This window comes from Hylaeus anthracinus, unplaced genomic scaffold, assembly GCF_026225885.1.
Source record: "Hylaeus anthracinus isolate JK02 unplaced genomic scaffold, UHH_iyHylAnth1.0_haploid 5, whole genome shotgun sequence".
NCBI classification, from domain to species: Eukaryota; Metazoa; Arthropoda; class Insecta; order Hymenoptera; family Colletidae; genus Hylaeus; species Hylaeus anthracinus.
In genome coordinates this window covers 2,354,054-2,370,665 of record NW_026535322.1, presented here as the reverse complement: position 1 = coordinate 2,370,665, position 16,612 = coordinate 2,354,054, and the positions used below count along the sequence as shown (strand labels likewise).

Here is a 16,612-nt window from a genome sequence, read left to right as displayed (position 1 = left end):
CTCTCTCTCTCTCTCTCTCTCTCTCTCTCTCTCTCTCTCTCTCTCTCGCTTACACGCTCGTTTACATTTTTCCGATTCTCTCGATAACGCGAAATACAACGTCGGAAAAGACACTCTCGGGGTTTCCAGTCACTCTTTGGTACGCTGCGATTCGTCGGAAAATATGATTTGATTAAACGTGTGCGCCATGTCGCGTTGAACCGTTTCAGCGAGTGGAAATTTCAAGATCGCCCGTGGAAACGAATTTCGGTGGAAATTATTGTCCATTCCCCGGCGCGATGTTTGTTCGAAACATTATACGGTATTCAAAAGGGGAACGAAAGCGAACGAAAAGCTGTTAATGGAGGCTTTCGGTTCGTTTACTTTAAATTAGTTCCTCTTGTCAATGTTTAATTGAAGTCTCTTTGAAATGGATGCTCTCGAGATGCTCGATACAACTTCACGCTTGGATGTGGTTAAATAGAAAAAGAGAACGATGTTCGCGAGTTCAATTTCATTGTAATTTACTCTACGCAAACGAGATTATAATTGTCTATGTTTTCTACTCCTGTTTTTGTCACACTTCCTTTTCTAAATGGTTTCCCTTCGTTTGCGGAGCCGCGAGTGGTCGAAGATGAAACAAGAAGTGAGAAACACGAGATTTATGGAGTAATACTTTTAACGTTCCTTTGCACTCTATCGCAGCACGATTCTATCGTCCTAGAAATAAACGACGACTTCGATAGGAAATTTCCTCGGTAACTGCTACTCGGCTCGTTTTTGCATAAAAGCCGTCGGCCACTTTTCATCGCGCTTTCTGTAATCATTTCCATCGATTCACGTCAATCCCTTTAGGAATATTCATCGCGGACACGACAATAATTGAAAATCGATAAGCAAAGTCCACAAAGGACGAACTAAGACTTGACACTTGATACGTATTATCGGTGTCACCTTGTCGCCCTCAAATGACATTAAAACAACATTTATCTGTCGTCGCAGAACGAGAAAAACGTTGTTGACGAACGTTCGCTTCTGTTGACTCGAGACATTACAGGATACTTTTGCGTGGAACATGATTATTTTACTCGACCCCTCGACTGTATCTTGTTTAACGTTCCTTCTCCCTCGAATTCACGGAAGAAGAATCGTGTGACACCGCATGGTAACGAAATAAAAACATATTCCAAATTCCATAATCTCTGTAGCAATAGAAACAGCCATTTTTAGCGCCTTTGTAAAGGAACAAATGACGAAAATAAAAGTTCAAGTGTCATCGCGCCGCGATTCAGTTACGAAAGCTTTTCCTTTAGCTTTCATTCCACTCGTAAAATTTGTGTTTTATTAAAAAATCCTTTAATTATAAATGAATCCAACGTTTGCTCATCGAATTATGGTAACGCGTTATTTTAATAATACGCGTAACGAGACAAAAAAGAAGCACCAGGAAGAGCGTGAACATCAAGCGCTAATTACGTTCCGCGCGTTGTCCGGAAGCAGTATTATTGGTTAAACAATTAACGGTCTCGACACGCGTTCCATGAATCACCAGCTGCCACGCGAGCTCGTACCCTCGTTCGCATTATACGGGACATATTCCTCGATCGGCCTGCAGATGTCGAAAGTATCGAACGAACGGCAAAAAAAAAAATGTTTGGCAAACGCATTCGTCGTGGTCTCCATTCGTATGTAAATAACCCGGCCTAAAATGATGCCAGACATTCGCTGTTGGCTGGTTTCATGCCAATATCGACGCGATCGAAGAACGCGTAACGCGAGTTTGCTCTTTCCTCGTTAACCTGATCGTAATTGGGAGTCCAATTATAGTTAAGAATACTTAAATATTCGAATAGTTTGTGTGCACCGATCGAGCACCTAAACATTTCTTGAATAGTGCGATGTGTATTATAAATGAACCTCTGAAAGTTCATCTATTATTATTACTTGAATTTGTATATATCGTTTCATTGCTCTATTTTTCACTAAATGCTTAAGTATATCTATACAACATTTGACTTTTGGATTAGTCGAACAGTCACAGACCTATGCAATTGAAAACTGGTTCGTCCAAACAGCAATTATTTCGGATAAACATCGATACGAATTAAACATTGATACGGATTGAATTCCTCAAATCGAATGAAACGATAACAAACCCTCCCTTTTATTAAATTTTTCGATGGGAATTTACGTCGAATTTAAGAAGGGAGATATGAAGTATGAAGCTAATATAAAGAGGGTTCGATTTACGACGCCAGCTTGCCACAAATTTTTTTATCGATTTCGAAATCAATACGACGGAACGAAGTTTTCTTAGGAGGTATCGACGCTTTGGCGTTGCGGCTGACTAGCACGGTCCGTTACTACTGATACCGTCGCCCACTGGCCGTCTTGGTTACTGTCGGTCAATATTAACTCTTTGACTGGCAATATCCGATGTGCCGAACGAATCAATCGCCTGACGCGAGCTATTTTATCTTGAAATCGAGAGACAAGTGTCTGTGAATTCTAACCGAAATAATATGAACAGTCGATCGTCAACACTATCATTGTGCAAGATGCGATCATTTTACGAATTCGAAAACTAGAGACTACTTTGCGAAACATTTTTAGTAAAAGTCTGATACTGGCTTACGTCTAACAGTGATTTTTATTACAAAATGGGAAACATTCTATCGATATCAATTTTTGGTCCTCTTCGAAATGCAATAAGCTATGATTAAGAGTGAAATAGTGAAAATTTAGAAAGAAATCAACATACCACAGTAGTGTATATTATATTAATTACATTATAAATTGTGAGCTGGAGTAAGAAGTTAAAAAAAGATCATCTAATTTTCTACGCAAAGACTATGAAACGTATATTATTACCCTAGCAACAATGAATTTTCTTTGCGTTGTCCAAGTCATCGAGAACAAGTACTGGAAGCCCTATTTAACTTCAGTCTCCAGCGGTCTTAAGGTCCTTTTTTCTTAGATTTTTCATACCGGTGGAGCTTAACAAAACACCGCTATGATATGTGACCCGCAGTTGAAGAAGGACAGGAAAGGATGAGAGCTGAAATTAACGAAGGCACACGTGAACGGTACGATGACTTTTATTTTGAAAAACGTTTATTATAATCGAACCCAAACAGATAATAACGGTTTCGTCGATAAGAAAAATTACTGTTAAATGCAAGCCAATATCAGAGCGTTTATATCCACTACAACGATATCGATGGATTTGTGAAACACTACTCGTTATCCTGTAAATTATTTATAACCGTCGATCGTTCGCAAATACACGGAATTGCAGTCGCGTTAATTTTGATATGCTCGTTTGTCAGTTTCGTGTTATTTCGCTGATTAAGTAGACACGTGTGCAATTCAGGATGCATTTTTAATAAACGAAGGATTATTCGTTACTCTTCGAATCGTAATCAAAGTCTCCATTAATAGAAATTTGATTATAATTGTAAGTAGAACATAACGCGAGTGAAGAAATAAACATTGCCAATTGGCAAAATAATTCAGACCACAAAGGATGATATACACGTACAGAGATCTATTTAATGCAATATTCGAGTACATTGATGCATTCAGCAGAGATGGGCAAAATAGTATTCGAATAAAAAAAACGTGGCACTATGTATCCGGAGCTTGTACTCGACCAAACAGCTTTCATTTTTTCATTTAACGTGAAATATAATATTAATTCGGACCAAAAATTTGTATTCAACCCAAATGTTGCTGATCTTTTATTCGTCATCAGAAATATTCACCTACGAATTTCGCCCACCTCTGATGTTCAGCTAGCGACACGAGAAAGGTTTCAAAGCGTTCGACTGCGTTTATCACGATACGTAATACTGTCTCTTATGTACAACACTATAGATACTATTTTACAATTCTTTTACTATACATATATAAAAATATAAGCGCGTCAATATGTAAACGTGTCCACGGTCGAGTGAGAACAACATCGGCGAAAATTGGATTTCTTGAGATACTTCTACCACGTACGTATTGTCATAGAAACTATACAATTACGATTCTATGCTCTCGACAGTGACGTCAACCGATCTCGATCGATCGTGAAACTCGTTGGCTTCCTATGTGGTTAAATATCGAAGATACACGAAAGCGTAAGAGTGTCTGGAAAAGCGACTATAGTCGAAGGCTCTTTCACGCGGGAATCATGATGCATCGTCTATCAGAGTTGGGCAAATTTTATTTCGAACAACGAATAAAATTCAGTGACTTCTCCTCGTATGACGAATCGAAATTAATCGACTGTTCAAAGCCACCACCAGGAGCGACTCTCAATTTTACACCGTATTACCTTGTCTCTGTTTGAGAAAGAGAGATTTACGCTTTTGAGCAAAGAGATTGGATACAGTGCAGCATGATAGCCAAACGATATGGTAGGGATGATAATCCTTCGGTAGCCTTAAAACAGGTTACAATTTTACTCGAACAAATAACAAATACGGAAGCTGTTTAACTTTCATTCGTTATTGGAACTTTGTGTCTACACCAGAGTTTTCGTTGTAAAAACTTCTCTAACGAGAACAGATAATTCGATTGGAAAAAAAAAGTTTACTCTTGTATCTCCTTTTATATCTTCGCCTACGAGAAAACTACCGGATGAATAATAAGAAACAGAGGAGTGCACGTTGAAAATGTCTCACCTAGGTCACGAAGAAAAATTACTAGCTGTGTTTATCTCTCTACGCTCACAATTTCTACGGCAGTGGCCATCGACAACAACTGAAACGCGTGTCGCACGTTCTGTTCACGCCCTCGAGAAAAGAACATGGATCGCGTCGCGTCGCAGCATCGTTCTGGCAGGTACGAAATATATTTTCCGACGAACGTAGCGCGCCCATGGCATCGACGACTACAACGCGCTACAATTCTTGCCAAACGCAACACGACGCGTTTTACAACCAACGTTACGCCGCGTAATCGTTGTTACATTACGCGTGCACCTGGCGCCCGAATTTCACCCCTCGGCATATGGCAACGCTCGTTCTCACCCCCTTCGTTCGCCGTTTAGTTTCTCATTCGTGATGTATTTGTTCTTGTCCGTTTGTTACGGTCGTTTCAGATCGTTTGTGCGTCTTCTAGATCTTCTACAGCCTCGCTCTCACACGCGGGGATTATATAAACATAGAAACATACAAACACACATTGTTTTGTTTTTTTTTTCTTTTTTCGTTTTCGTCATCATTCCTTTTCGTCTTGTTTTTATTTAATTTTTTTTGCTTTCTTTTGTTACCACTACGTGTTCTCTATTTATATCTCGCGACGCGACGTTTAATTAGTCTTACTTCTTACTTCGCCTTAATAATAACTTTTTGCTCTTTAAACCCTTTCGTAATCAACTACATATTTTTTTTTTTTTCGAAGCACTTTATTGCAGGTTTTATTCTTTTTAACAAAGCACTTATTGCGTTACGTCTGGAGATTACGCTCTCCCTCGCTCTCGTTCGTCGTACTCGTTCTCGCGTATTTTCGTTTATTTATTTACTTTTTATTAATTCAGTTATCTTTTTACTCGCGTTTTCCTCCCTCGCCTGTCTGTGTGCGGTTCCCTGTGTGTTTTCGCGCGATCTAGCGCCCTGTGTTTTGTTTTCGTTCGTCTCGGTGCGCGAATGCAACAATTCCCGGCTCGTCTTTAATTTTAAATTCTGCGTTGCGTTCGCGGCGTATCACATTTTTGTATTTTCTCGTTTTTAATTCATTTATTTGTTTTGTTGCGTACATTTTGCCACGGGAGTCCTCGCGATCGATGCCTCCAATTCAGACGTCTTTCCGATGTAAATTAGGGTAACTGGTCCGATATAATTGGATGGTCGGAGAAAAATACAATTCCGTGGATTAATTAAAATAATAATTGAGTAAGGTGTACCGGTTTTTCCTCTTTAATCGTTGACTGGTCGGTTTGAAGAGCAAACGAATTTTAAAAAATATGGATACTGTATTGCATTATAGTTTCCAATTTAAATAACCGCCTGTACGATTGATTTCTTTTTGCAGAATATTTAGAAATCGATTACTGGAATAATGTATTGCCTGATACGAGCAATAATTAAAAATAAATACTGTGAATCAATTGTCAAACGTCTGAATTTATCCAACGCGTGGACCCCTGGTTATCATGTAGTCGTTAATTCGCATTGCGGTGTGTTTCCGTACGTGTATTTAATCAGCGTTTTCTCTGAAAGACTTAACAATTATATCCGTTATAATCACAGTCGATGTAATGGTGTACAAGGTGGCGACGCTCGTCGAAAGTATACGATTATAATCTACTCTCCCTCGATCGCTGATCGTCGAAGATGGGCAAACTTTTATTCGACCAATAGTGTATCCTTTGCTCGATATCGTCGTATCTTCATTGAAATTTTGGTTCCGTTGAGAATTTCGCCCGTCTTTGTTGATCGTTCAACGTTCGACTGTTAACGAAAGATCACAATGCGCCGTCTCGGGTGTTTCCTTACGATCAAACACGTTTAACGCGATTCGTAGTCTCCCAACCGGAAGTTCAGCTCGCGCGAACGCACAACGCAAGTGGCGGAAAGAGGAGGAAGCGTCGACAACGCGAGCCCTCGTAGAAACGAAACGGAAAAAGAACGATTCGATTACGGAAGAGCGTCTCGTCGGCTCTCCGAGCGAATAAAAATGCGCTCAATTTTCTTTTTACACGGTGGATATCATTCCGCATAACATCGCGCAAACAGAAGACGTATCGCTTATGGCGGGAAACGGGCGAAATATTAATCGAATAGATGACGAATGAAACCAACATTGCGAGGAAAAAAATTCATGGAAACCAGTTCCCTTTTTCTTTTGGACCGCGTTAAATTGAAACCGTATGCATGGACCGTGTAAACAGAGAATTGAGTATAAAATAAATTTTGTTGGCTGTTTCAGTTTATTCCAACATTTCATTTTAAACGTTATTTCGACCCTAGGATTCGAGCCACACTCGGTGCATTAATTCGGTAAAATCTGAAACTAACTCGAATCCGAGAATTCAAAACGTTCTACGTTGTACACGCTTGTGTAATAAGTCCGTTCGCGCTTTATCATGGGAATATTAAGTACTGCCAATTTTACATTGAACTTACCTTGTAACTGATACATACTCCATTCTGTTCTATGACCTTCTGTTAACATAAACATTCCTCGAAACTCCATCTTTGTTATTAAAAAATTCAGGCGTACAATTGAAATTTGATGTTGGCAAATGGTGTATCCTCCTGCTCGGACCAGTGAATCTTTTCAGACTCACTTCCCATCGTCGGTAACCAGCTGCTTTAAAAGAACAAATTGAGATACAAACACTCCACTCGTTCGACCCATCCTCGACTCGATATGTTAATCCATTGCCAGCCGATGCAAGCAACAATCTCGAAATGATGTTTCTCGAAACGGACTTGTCACACAAACTAATAAAAAAACAACCATTTCGCCCGAGTCCCGACTCCTCCCGCGAACCTTTCGTAGCCAGGCTCGGTGGATTCGATATATTCCGACAATCGAGCGTGTAATTCGAGTAGCGAGGCGTCTCCCTGCTCTCGTTTCAGTTTCGCCACGCGAGACACGGGGGGCGAGTTTGCTCGTTCCTCGACGTTCATCCCTCTACCTTCGAGGAGGAACAAGAACAAGACACTCGTTTTTGGGGGACACTCGTTCACTCGATTCGGGGACTCACCGTGCACTTTTTCCTTTCACTTGGATCGATCGCGAACGCGCGACGCTGTTAGATAACCGTGCACGTGTTTGTGTGTACGTATGTGTGTTTGTGTGTGTATGCGTGTAGTGTCAATAAGAACGTGTAAGGCGTAGCACTTGCGGGATATGAACGTGTATCTGGGCGTCGCGCGTCTCGACTAGGCTCGATTCGGAACCGGTGGTTCCTTCTCTCCCGATCGTGTCGAGCCAAACCGGAAGTCCGCGGAGCACTGTCACTCGGTGTTTACGTGTCCTTTTCGTCCGCGTCTCTCGGGTTGTCGCGCAACACCGCGCGGGCACGTAGGGCTCTGTCAGCTGATAGGCCGTGCGATTAGGCCACGCAGCCGTGGCGACAAGCGGCGACCGACGCCTCAGAGGATGAACCCTTGAAGATGGTTCGGTTTAACGAGATCTCGACGGGGCTAGGCGGAACGCTGCGGCGATAGAGACAGAAGAGGCACGCTGGCAGGGCCCTCCCCGTCGAGCGACCGTCATACGGGCGTCTCGAACGTCACCTGAAACAGTTAAAAAAAAAAAAAAAAAATTGAATTTGAAATATTGTCTTCTTTCACAAGAGAACCATATTTTAGAATGCAAATTTTTCAAGAGAATGTCCCCGAATCAAAAATAACACATTAAATCATTAAGTACTCGAGGGTAGATCCCCCCCACATGTCCAAACTTAACTACTTTATTATAAGTTTGCGTATTACCATGTCTTCTACTACATTAAATCCTACTATAGCTACTCGAAAGCATTTCCGAAGATCGAGGGAAGTTTCAATTCGTCGAGTACGAAGATTCAAACACATTTGGTATTAATCCAAATGCTAATTCAAACACTGTAACTCGGCGCTTCCAGATGATTGTCCGACCCTTCTCTCGATCTTTGGTTACGCTGCAGCGTACATAGGTATACTTCAGGCTGCGTTATGCAAATCTGATTGTAGAAGTCGTTAATATACAGACCTGTCGCGAGGTGAAACGCTTGGCTGAGACCCGTTACAGCGGAATACGCTTTAATGCTGTTTGATGATTCTGTGAACGCGGCGCATTTGTATTTTCAATTGTGCTTGATAAGCTCATAATTTCCACGCCGTTCGCTTGTCGTTATAGTAATACCTTTATAAATGCGCCCTTACTGTAACTGTAATTTAAAGTGTCACATTCTGTATACGTTTAATTTATCGTTCTGAATTTTTGATCGATTCATCGAGCACATCTGCAAATGGACGATTCTATCGACTATAAGGTGTAGGCTATTCGAGTTCCAAAATCTAAGCTTTTCGTATGTTGCACTGGGTACGGCGACTCTGTTGGTTGCTGAAAAAATTATTCCTCGCTGCGCTGACGTCGGCTGTCGGTTGAAGTGTCGTACGAAAAGGTCAAAGCTAAAAGCCAAAGGAGCCAGGTAGAATATTATCGCGATTGTTCCAGAATAGCTGGGGAAATTTGTCATTTGCAGGCGACAGGTTTCGTCGTCAACAATGATAAGTGTGGCGCAATAGGTGAAACGGTTGCCTTGTTGAGGAATGGTCCGATTTCGTCATCAGTGGAAGACTATAGCACAAAAAACATGTTCATGCTCTTTGGCTCGTATTTTCTCTCACTGTTACAAACATATATTCATGTTGAATGAGACTCGATTGTGAACCATTCTCTTTCTGACGAACTCGAACTCAAGTATTTGTTCTTCTATGTTAGAAACTTGTCCCGAGTTATTTCTCGCGAATTTGACGCAATTTTTTATCGCCCGCACGGGTGTGCTTAATATGCCTCGCAAAGTTAATAACACGTGTGCGCACGTGGCTGTGAAATATCCAAGCGTTACATGCGATCACGTCGTTCTTAACATTCGCCCTAACACGCGGTCCTTTGTCTTATCAATTGCCTCCATCGGTCACGTTTTCAGAACAAATTTGCTCGCGTATCAGTCCCACGCGTCCACGGCGTATAATCACCGATAACTTCTCGTCATTTCGCGTGGGAATTCCTATAGTTGACGTATCATCGACAAGACTTCTCACGAATGCATGTCCATCGACGCCATTGTTAAGCTCATCTCTAATCTCGCGTTTTCCCGTTTCGCAATGAACGTGCGAACGCCTCGTTACGAACACTTATCAAACAACAGGAGCGATTAAGCGTGTCCTTGCACTCGCTCGAAGTTTATCGAATTTTCTTGCCGAGTGTTGAACGAGTATTTCTGTAAGTTTCTCGCTCTGCGTGCAGCAGATCCGTCATGCGATTTTCTTGCACGCCGTTTACTTCCACCCGTCTCGGATTTATAATATAATACTCGCGACTACGTCTAAGGATTCTATTTACGGTAGACCTGAAGGTACGAGTAGCGCAGGTTCAACGCAATTACGCGAGCATTATTTCGCACGATTAAAACTTTTCCCTGTTCCGCTTTGTATCGCGCAAATGGAAAATGATGATTTAACGATGACTAGAAATTGCACTCGTTAGAACGGAGGAATTACGCCGGCCGTAAGTAGAATGTAACCGTTCGTGTCAGACGCCGTTTTGAAACCAATGCGTTCGCGTATGCACACGGCGAGCTGAATATTCGCAATGACGTGCAAAAAATGTGGTCGCACCTCTATCCGCGCTGCGTTCGAATTTAAAATACGTCTACTCGATTTTACACGCGTGTTTTCAATATTCCGAACACATCTCGCGCTCGCGAATATGCGCATACAGATATAAATTTCAGTGGCAATATTTTGCAACCGCTACCGCGCTTTTCAGGCAATGAATTACCTGACGTGTTGTAAATTCGATAGTCGCTTCAAACGCATTTTAAAACGTTTATCACACTTTCGTGAGTAGATTTAGATTACAGCATCTAAACCAGACACTCTGTTTCGATTTGGGAAAGAAGTGGAAGAAAAATAATTCGTCCAAAGAAAAAGTATCCGCGGTAAATGGCGGATTAGCGAGATTCCCTTTAGACAAAGGAAGAAAGAAAACGTGCCTAACCTCGCGGCATTTGTGTCTCGGCGGGAGCCAGTTTCCCGGACACTCGTGTCTTGGAGTGTCTGTTTCCACCCTTTTCGCGACAGCTGCTTCATCCACGAGTGGACAACAGTTGGATGCCTGCTCATTTCGTCGCTCTCCTTTTTGCGTGCGGGGTAAGAATAAAGTCACCCGGCGGCGTTGATCGAGCGAACGGACTTTAATTCGATATCGGCTCGCATCCCTAGCTCGAGCACGCGTCGTAACTGAGCTTTTCTACGGGGAAACGGTTCGTCGAGCTTTTTTTGCGGCCTACACTTGACTTGGGGAATCCCAGAACGAAGAAACAGGCGAAACCAGGGCTCCTACTGGGGGACACTTAATCATCCGCGAACAATGGGGAAGAAACGACGCGACGGAAAGTCGCAGCGGCTCGGGGAGCAATCTGTTCGAGCCCGGAAAACGGAGATAAACAAAAGCCAAAGATGCACGTGATGCACGAGCTATTGAACAACGGTGCCGTTAGCGTTCTTACGATATCAGTCGCCCGTTCAACGGAGTTGGACAGTTTTTGTTTCGCGACGAACTAATGCCTCCGTTGAGAGGTCGGAATGGAGCAACGAATATTTCTTCCCGAAAGAAAATTATTTATGAATACGGATCGTTCCCCCGGTAAGAAGTGGAAAGGTGTTTCGTTCCAGGACCCTGGTGGACTCTTTGATAAGAATGACCCCCTTAATCTATTGCCTCGGAAGCGATTTATAGTCGAAAAATAAGAGTTGGAAGACTTTTGGGGTCGCGACTGACCTTGTTTCTAAATTATTTTCAAGCTCGTAATCGAACTCGGGGTGTTTATGCGTGTGTGCTCCTCGCGGGCGAGAGTATATTTTATATGCAAATAGTCAAATCAGTCCGTATAGGTAGGATGCATGTAAATATGCAAATTAATGTAGTTGCATGCGCAGAGCATGTGCATATATGCGGAATATGTGTGAAATGGACACCGTCGTGTTGTTATTATTGTACATAGTGATTGTCATCGTTATTGTGAACGTCATCAGACATGCGTTATGCGTTTGTACACATTAAGCTTCGTCCTCGTCGTCACCAACGTATCGTGTAGTGACATCGTGTATATTCTGCTTATGTAGTACATTCAACCTAATAAAATAGTCTTTCCTATCTGCAGATTCAACATTGTTCCTGGAATACTCGCAACTAGACCGTGAATGTTCATCTAGATCCGTATTTCTACAGTGAAACTTTAATGAGAGTATCTGCTATTTTTTAAACAGTGTAAGGTGTACTTAATCGTTGATATTCTATACATTTTTTAGTACATTGTACGTATGCAACCTGAATAAAATTCAATTATTTGCGCAAAGTTCATTTCAAAGTACACGTAAAACGTCACAGTTCAGTCCGAGTCAAGCCTGCGCTAGAATTTATTCCCCGAATCTCCGAAACCTCCCCAATTCCGCGAACTTCAACCCAGACGTTCCGCAATTTCAGAAAATGAAAAATCCCCAGGTAAACACAATCGCCTCGAAGGCGATTCTACTTATCCCGTGTCCCATTGGTCCCCCGAGATCCTCGCAAGGTATTCCACTTAGGAGAAAGCCCCGATATCGGTGTAACGGGCGTACTCACCTCTCTCGTCCCCTTTTTCGAGCGTTTCCTCTCGAGCTTCGGCGTCTGAGGTAGCAGGGTGTAATCGCCGCTGGTGCCGCCGCTGCGTTGCCTCGTCAACGACTGGTGCGACAGAACGGGCGCCCTTGGCGGTGGCGAGAACTGAACACCCTGCGGCAGTAACGAATACCCGAGGTTCTGGCCAGGGGTGAACGGCGAAGTCGGTGGGAAGTGATTCGCCACCACGGGCGCCCAGTACTGATGCGAGTACCGAGAGGGTGAACTCCCTGTGGAGCAGTCAATTTCAACTCTCGTCAGCTCCACGTATCGTGCATGCAATCCGCGTAATTGCTATTCGATGCCGATCGATCGCGTCTCCCGTAACGACGTTAGATCTACCCTTCGTTTGCGCGAGACTACTAGGGATAAGTGGACTTTTAGATGAGAATTCTACGTCGACGACATTAGAAGGTAGAAGTTGAGGGAGATCGTAATACGGCGTAGGTTAGGTATGGTAGATCCTGGGGGTGTAGTCGGGGATCGTTGAGGTGAAATGGTTTGACGTTTAGGTTATATTGTAGATAGCTCGTTCAGGGGTCAAATGACGGTCTGATGACCTCTGAGAAAGCTAGCTGAAACGATGAGGAAACGTTGGAGTATTTTAAAATGCCGTAGATAAAATAACCTGGTGGTTTGGAGGGTTTCATGGTGGATACTAACCGAGAAAGGTACAAGTGAGATGGGAATAGAAATTCTAGATAAGTAAGTTTATTGGAGTGTACTTACTGTCGCTGCGCGGATTGCTGTGCCTCCTCTGTGCCTTCCACGTGGTCGAGCGTACTCTTCCGGCAGTTTCAGTGTTAACAGCGTCGACGCTAAGACTTCTCGCGACGCCTCTGTAAGGATTCGACGAGGTTGTCTCACTGGCCGCGGCGACACCAGCGAGCTGCTCGTTAAGGGCGTACAACTTGGACGTAATGTCCTTACCGATGAGGGTGTTGAGGACGACTTTAAGTAGCGGCCTATGCCTGAGTACCCTGAGCAACTTCAGCCTCGTCCAACAGATGTACGTGCTGGACTCCTCGGCTCTGATCGTCACTTGGAAGACGTCGTCGATGTTCTCGTGCATGGCCTCCCACTCGGGCGAGTCGACGAATTGATAAGCTTTGATGTGGTGCAAATACGTCCCGTCGCAAGTCACCTTCAGCCTGAGCCACGAATAACCATTCATTCAATTTTCCAAGCTCCGAAAATCTTTCGAATTTAAGGGCCTCTATTATTTATTATTCAGAGGTTTCAGAAATTCAAGTACAATTTTCATTTAGAATAGGTTGTAAATATTAAATTCAACGCGGTCCGTACAAGCCCTTCCTGTTCAGGGATATTACTACTGTGAATTAGAACAGTTTTGAAATATTAACGTAAACAAAATCTCCGAGGTGCGAACGGTGTACGTCAGCCGCGAAAAACGATTCTTTAAACTCCGGAAGCTTTGACCCGACAGCGCTTTTCAATCTGGCACCCGAAGCCAGTGTTTTGTATGGGAAATGTAAACAGAACGCGCGCGATGCTCGCGTAGACGTGAATTTCTCGCGAACTGGAAAGTGTTTTTACAGGAAAATTCAAACTCGCGCATGACGGCAGACAACTTCGCGTAATTTTGTTGATCCTCGATCATTCCGAAACGATTCGTCATTGTTTTGCTTCAATTTTGAATCATTGTATTTAGCATTAATGGCTGTAACTGTATTAAAGTCAATTTTAATAAAGAACACTAGATGGTAATTCAATTCAAACTATACTCGTATTGTTATTTCAACTCCTATCCTACGATTCTGCACGCTACTTCGTATCGAATCATCTATTCGGCTAAAGAATTTTCCAAAAGAGACTTCGCGATTATGTTTGCTAATAAAACCAAAGTGGCTACAATATTCATTTGAATTTTATATTCAAACGCGCGATCACAATTGAAGTCTCGTTTGGAAAATTCGTTACTACCCAACTACTTATCGCTATACAAAAACACAAAGACAAAGAACTACTCCGCTAGACGTCGAAGTAAGCAGGGTACGATATACAATAAAGCTAACTTCCCGTGCATGTCGAAGCGACTACCCGGTTACGCGAAGTATATACCGCCGACCGTTTCCCCAAATCGATTCCACGACTATTTCGAAACTCGAATCGCGCCGGTTTGACACTCACCTGCCACGCAAGAGTATCGACAGCCGTTCGTCGGCGGGTGTGACGCCTTCGGTGGCGTAGGTCTGACCAGAATCCAGCTTGAGTATCCTCGCCTCCTTAGCCAGCTCCTGGAAGTGCTTCTTGCTGACCTTGTACGGTTTGAAGAGTTTCAGATAGAGCTCGGCGAGCTCCGGGCTGAGCGCAGGCGGCAGAAATCGACAGGCTAGTATGAGGGAGTGAATACCGTTCAGAAGGCCGAGGGCCAGGCACCATAGCATGGCATCCAGTGCGCATATGGTGATCCCGGCCCAGAGGGCGGCCAGCATGAAGCCAGCCGTCAGAAATGTGCGAAGAGCCAAAACTGAGGCCTTGAAGGACCGCGGCACCAAGAACGCCGCCGCGAAGAACAGATTCGCCGCCTGGGGCAAAAAGGTAAACCCAAAGGTCGTCTCGTGAGAGACAAGAATCCTAATAGTGTAGTTTTCAGGGAAAACTGGTCTTTCTTCGTGTGCACAAATAAGGGCATTCGTATTTAAGTATGAGTATTTCGTGCCCTCGATTGTGGACGCCAGGTCTGAAAGGGTTAATATTGATTTGTGTGCACGGCAAGCATTCAAATTTATTCTAAGGACAGTTCCGTCGAAATGAACATTTTTCTCAGAGGAAAGATGCGACTTGCACCGATATGGCTGTCTCCGTTTCATACGCACTTGCACAGAATGAAATATTAATATCGTCGCGTTATTACACGTGCGAGCTATTCCCTACGAGAGTAGTAGAAAAATTGTAGAAAAATATGAAGAGTCAAGAGACTGAAAATATTAAAATTGAACTACGTTTTCAATGAATTTCTAGAACTCGTAGCACACTTTTTCCATCAACATGGAAAAAGATAAATGTCGAGCGGTCGGTGCAGTATTACGCGAGTTTCTCGTTATCAGGGACAGATACGAGCGGCTTCATCCTTCCGTGCCCTACTCGTTTCACGATTTTCATTAGTTATCCAATACTCCGTATGCAAGAATGGCTTTCGAAAGTAAATCCATCGCTGAAAAGGACGACTGTTCCGCCGGCTCGACGAAGCATTGTTCCCTGCGTTTGATATTCTAACCGAATTCAACGAAATTTTTAAAACGTCGAACGAAAGCCTTTGAGCTCCGGAGGCTTTCGCGAAGCTCTTTGACAACGCTAAAAAGTGAACAGGATTGTTATTAATTAACAGCACTATACCCGTCCGTCCGCTCGAGAGTCGACGTTTAATCATTTTCGGATCAGAGATTTTTAGTTGCGCCATTTCACGCGACATTTCCTCAACGGTCACACTTTCGACGATATAAACGATTTCGGTATGACTATCGACAAAAATTGTAAATCAAATATAATTCGCTAGGATAAACAAGGTTGCGTTCTATCGATTACTAATATCGCACCTAGAAACACCTAACGACTATCATAGAAATTCTAGTCCAACTCTTTTCTCTTTATCTTACTCTAGCTACTCTCACAGACCTACTCAACAACCGCGTCTCTACGTATAAAAATATCGCCAAGGTGCTCACCTGGAAGAGTTTGTGCTGGGCTGCTTCCCATTCGTCGCAGTAGCCTCCTCCCGATGACAGCACAGTGGTATTTAACCTTTCGGTTACGTTACTGGCCTCGGTGCTATTCCAGACGTCCACCCAGAATTCCGTGTAATTCAAGTCCTCCAACGAGTAGCCACCCAGGCTAGACAGGCCGCTGTAATTGAAGGTGTAGCCCTCGGTGGAGTAGGCTGTCGATGTCGGGCTGGTGAACGGGGTCGTCGTCGTGGACGACAAAAGGCTGCTCGCAGGCGAGGGAGCATCAGTCGTGTTCGCCATTTTTCGTCGCGAGCGCGTGGTACGGGCCATCACCTTCTTCCACTGGGAACAAACAAGTTGGGAGCATCGTGAGTACCTCGAGGAAACTTTTACAGGCTTTTCGAAAGGGTCGCGGAAGGGAAGGACCTTAAGCTGGTTAGGGCAACTCTCCTGATTCTCTTACGAGGGAACGTCGTTAACTGTTGAGCGCCAGTCTGGAGGAAGCTTTGCGCAAATGGTGATTGGGTCAAGCTAAGAACTATTTGGTATTTTTTATTACTGGTAGTTTTTTT

The 16,612-nt window shown here is 43.4% G+C and overlaps 1 protein-coding gene and 1 long non-coding RNA gene across 12 annotated transcripts in view; one reads left to right on the top strand and one right to left on the bottom strand.

Annotated features, from left to right (window-relative positions):
- Nucleotides 1-6: 6 nt before the first annotated feature.
- Nucleotides 7-16,612, bottom strand: part of LOC128895916 (blood vessel epicardial substance-like) — a 57,304-nt gene continuing 40,698 nt past the window's right edge. For 9 of the 11 annotated variants that reach the window (XM_054158924.1, XM_054158917.1, XM_054158922.1 and 6 more), the window contains 5 exons: nucleotides 16,041-16,382; nucleotides 14,503-14,900; nucleotides 13,081-13,502; nucleotides 12,316-12,581; nucleotides 5,356-8,219 (listed from right to left, as the gene is read on the bottom strand). In XM_054158924.1, the coding sequence (XP_054014899.1) occupies nucleotides 8,196-8,219; nucleotides 12,316-12,581; nucleotides 13,081-13,502; nucleotides 14,503-14,900; nucleotides 16,041-16,370 (1,440 nt within the window). In that variant the 5' untranslated portion in view covers nucleotides 16,371-16,382 and the 3' untranslated portion in view covers nucleotides 5,356-8,195. Of the gene's footprint in view, nucleotides 1,182-5,355; nucleotides 8,220-12,315; nucleotides 12,582-13,080; nucleotides 13,503-14,502; nucleotides 14,901-16,040; nucleotides 16,383-16,612 lie in introns of those variants that run through there. The other 2 variants (XR_008461883.1, XR_008461884.1) reach the window with 2 other exon arrangements.
- Nucleotides 2,108-3,755, top strand: LOC128895922 (uncharacterized). Its single transcript, XR_008461885.1, has 2 exons — nucleotides 2,108-2,747; nucleotides 2,789-3,755. It is a non-coding gene; the product is annotated as an uncharacterized LOC128895922 (long non-coding RNA).